Here is a 3,252-nt window from a genome sequence, read left to right on the forward strand (position 1 = left end):
AAGTAGCACTTGCTTGCTGCCTAATTACAGTACTATTTAACTGCAGTTGTACCAAGAACTCATTAAGGTGGACCCCAAAAAGCTTGAATGTGATGATGATCTAAGAAAAGAAGGCAGAACAGCTGCTTCACAGAAATGATGACATTCATGAAAGCAGACTTATTTTTTGTTGTGCTAGCATGATATTCCAGAGATAAAAGTTACTGCCATTAGTAAATAGTCAAATACATGTATTTTAATCATGTAATTTCTTACATTTGTACAATACATGTCTTGCTTACTTTGACAGTGTCTGAAACATTTGAAAATGTACATTTCCATGACACCAACACGGAACAATTTCGGTAGCCACAATAAAATATGTAGTCACATCTGTAATGAAAGTGTTGTATGACAGCAGTTTTACATAGCAAACAGGATAAGGAAAGCAACCATCAAACAGAACAGTCCCATTGCTTCAGACAGGGCAAATCCCAGGATAGCATATGAGAACAGCTGCTGCTTCAGAGATGGGTTCCTGCAAAGAAAGAAGAAATGATCAGTGCCTCTAGATTAAAACAGCAGACATCTATTAACTCAAGGAAAAAGTAACATCTTCAGTGAACCTAGCATAGCCGATGATGAGACTGCCAAACACGGTCCCAATTCCAGCACCGGATCCAGCTACACCAACAGTGGCGGCTCCAGCTCCGATAAACTTGGCAGCGGTGTCAATGTCCCTGCTGAGAGCACTGGTCTGGAAACCCCTCAGTGGGACCTGGGTGAGTGGGCTCTGTGGCATCACAGCAACACAGCTCTGTAGAGAGAAAACTCTAAACATTCAGACTTGAAAACCCATACCATGAAATATCACAAAGCCATTAGCTGACATACAAATAATGCTGAAACAAACACTGATAGCAATAAATTATAAACCACAACAACTAAAATGATAATTAATGATCATTGGACAATTGTTTCAAACAACTTCTCAACCATTTTCCATGAGGGACTGTTTGAATATTTGTACTAGTTATAATTTCAAATTAAAACCTAATTCGTGACAATTTTTTTTTAAGGTACTAGGTTTTTTTGCCTATTGACCAAACTACTGTGAAACTGACACACTGGGGTCTAATCACTGGGCGTTATTTACATTTAATAACATAAAAAAACAAAACAAAATCAGCCAAAACTAAATTTAAATGACTAAGTAACCAAGTGGTAGGGGATACCAAGATAAAGCCTGGATTACTTCTTACCTCTGCTTTGATCTCTGGCCTCGACAACACAGAGGCAGACAGGGGTCTGTAAAGAGCCCGGGAACCAGCACGGACCTGTAGCAACAGTGAAATATAAAAATAAAAAAAGATCATGTTTTGTTACACAAACAAGCTCAGTAAGACAAGAAACATGCTGCGGGTTGTTTTCCAGGCACACCAGCAGGTGGACAGCATGTTGAATGTCATATCTGTGTCTTTTGAGTATCCACAATGTGTTTGTACAGTCTGTGCTGGCGATGTCCCTTCCACTTACGTTAAAGACCTGTTAACCTGTGCTGCATTCAAGCTCACTATAGACCAAAGACAGCACACTCCCTAACGCCTATTGTACTTTTAGCCTACTGGAGCCACTAGAAAGACAAATATGACCTTGGCGAGTCACTAGTCACCTTGGCTTCTACGTGGACGGTATCAGGGCCCAAACAGACGAGGTGAACTGTATGAACTGCACAAGGTTGAGTGTGAGTTGTCAGATGGGTTTGGCTAACAAAGCCTTGTAATGACCTTAGCTAGCGGCCATCATTCAAAATGTCCGCTACCAGCTAAAACCGCTCTATGACAGCGGTCTGAGGTTAACTCGCCCCTTCTCCCTGAACACTGAACACCTTCCTTATAAAACTGCTGCCCATCTTCCGGGCTTCAGCCTTCGGCCTAGTCTGCAGACACCCTTGCTAGCCTAATGCAGTCAAGTTCAACCAGAGGCCCGTCGGATTTTACGGTGATGTTCAGAAGAAAGGACTCACGGAAACACACCAAACGAAGCAGAACTCACCAGTGCCGGCGTAGAGACGAACTTTGCACAGGCGTACATTTTTTTTGCTTTAGGTTTTCTTAACCGGTTCGGTCAAATCTGGTTGAATCCCGGGTCTCTCTGAGGAGGAAAGACCGGAGAGAAGTAAGGTCAAAAGGGTGTATAAATGCCTCATAGAGAAAATAAAGACATTCGTTTGCACATTCACATCCATCCCGCATGCTGCCCTCGCTTGTGCGCTGCGATATGACGCTAAAAGAGAGGATGAACAAGGATTTATTAGCGATAGGCTTCTCATTCAAACTGCCATTACACACTTACCGACTGCAGAGGTCGAACCACAGCGAGCGAGTGCGCATGCGTACTGTGAGTTATGTAGAGGCCCGGATGATGACACAGGAAGGTCAATTCATCAAAACTTTATTTAACACTCTGAACAGAGCAAAACAAAAAAAAACAAAAAAACACATTTAAAACGAAATTGATCAGGTGTTACTCTGTGTCTGACCTCACTGTGTAATGTTATTCCTCACTCTACATGTTCTTCTCCAGGTTTATGTTATTATAAAATTAAAATGCTGACAAAAGTCCCATCATACTTTCCACTACTCACATGGTCTTTAATTTACAAACATATATTTTTTCTTTAATCTGGAATAATTATTTATTTGTTTACTTTAACAGAAATTATTGTTGACACACACCCTTGCATATTGATTAATGCGTCTTAACTGTGTAAATACAATTAAGAATGACTGTAAAATGTATAAGTATATTGGTGGAACGTTGTTGCTACTGTTGGTGCGTCTCTACTATAGTGCTGCACTGAAAATGTGCAAAATGCAATGTAAGCTGAAAATATTTTAACAGAAACAAAAAATGGGCAGATAAGACAGGTACCGCTGGCTCACGAGCAAAGTAACCCCTGTGGGGGACAATGAGCTGTGGGCTTACATTCACTTAAAGCACCAAAGATATGCAGTGCTGTGCAAAGACTTTCTACATTTTAATGTACACACTTTTCTCCGTTACACACCATCACAGAGAGGTCTGATCAGCTCCCGATTCATTCTGCAGCATGAAAACATCCCCAACACACACTCAGCTTCATAAACACCTATCATCAGTGACAGGAAGAACGATGAATCCTGCAACAGATGGTACGACCCCACCAAAGCCTGACCTCAACATAATGGAGTCAGTCTAGGATTAAATAAAATAAAGAACAGAAATTATTGA

General features: G+C 41.0%; 1 protein-coding gene across 1 annotated transcript; it reads right to left on the reverse strand.

Moving 5' to 3' along the window:
• Nucleotides 1-213: 213 nt before the first annotated feature.
• atp5mc3a (ATP synthase membrane subunit c locus 3a) lies at nucleotides 214-2,392 on the reverse strand. The gene is made up of 5 exons (XM_026296521.1): nucleotides 2,335-2,392; nucleotides 2,035-2,133; nucleotides 1,242-1,316; nucleotides 606-796; nucleotides 214-517 (listed from the first exon to the last, which is right to left on the reverse strand). The coding sequence occupies exons 2-5, from the start codon at nucleotides 2,071-2,073 to the stop codon at nucleotides 403-405; spliced, it is 420 nt and encodes a 139-aa protein (XP_026152306.1). The 5' UTR covers nucleotides 2,074-2,133; nucleotides 2,335-2,392; the 3' UTR covers nucleotides 214-402.
• Between the last annotated feature and the right edge of the window lie 860 nt (nucleotides 2,393-3,252).

Source organism: Mastacembelus armatus, chromosome 21 (genome assembly GCF_900324485.2).
Source record: "Mastacembelus armatus chromosome 21, fMasArm1.2, whole genome shotgun sequence".
NCBI lineage: Eukaryota > Metazoa > Chordata > Actinopteri > Synbranchiformes > Mastacembelidae > Mastacembelus > Mastacembelus armatus.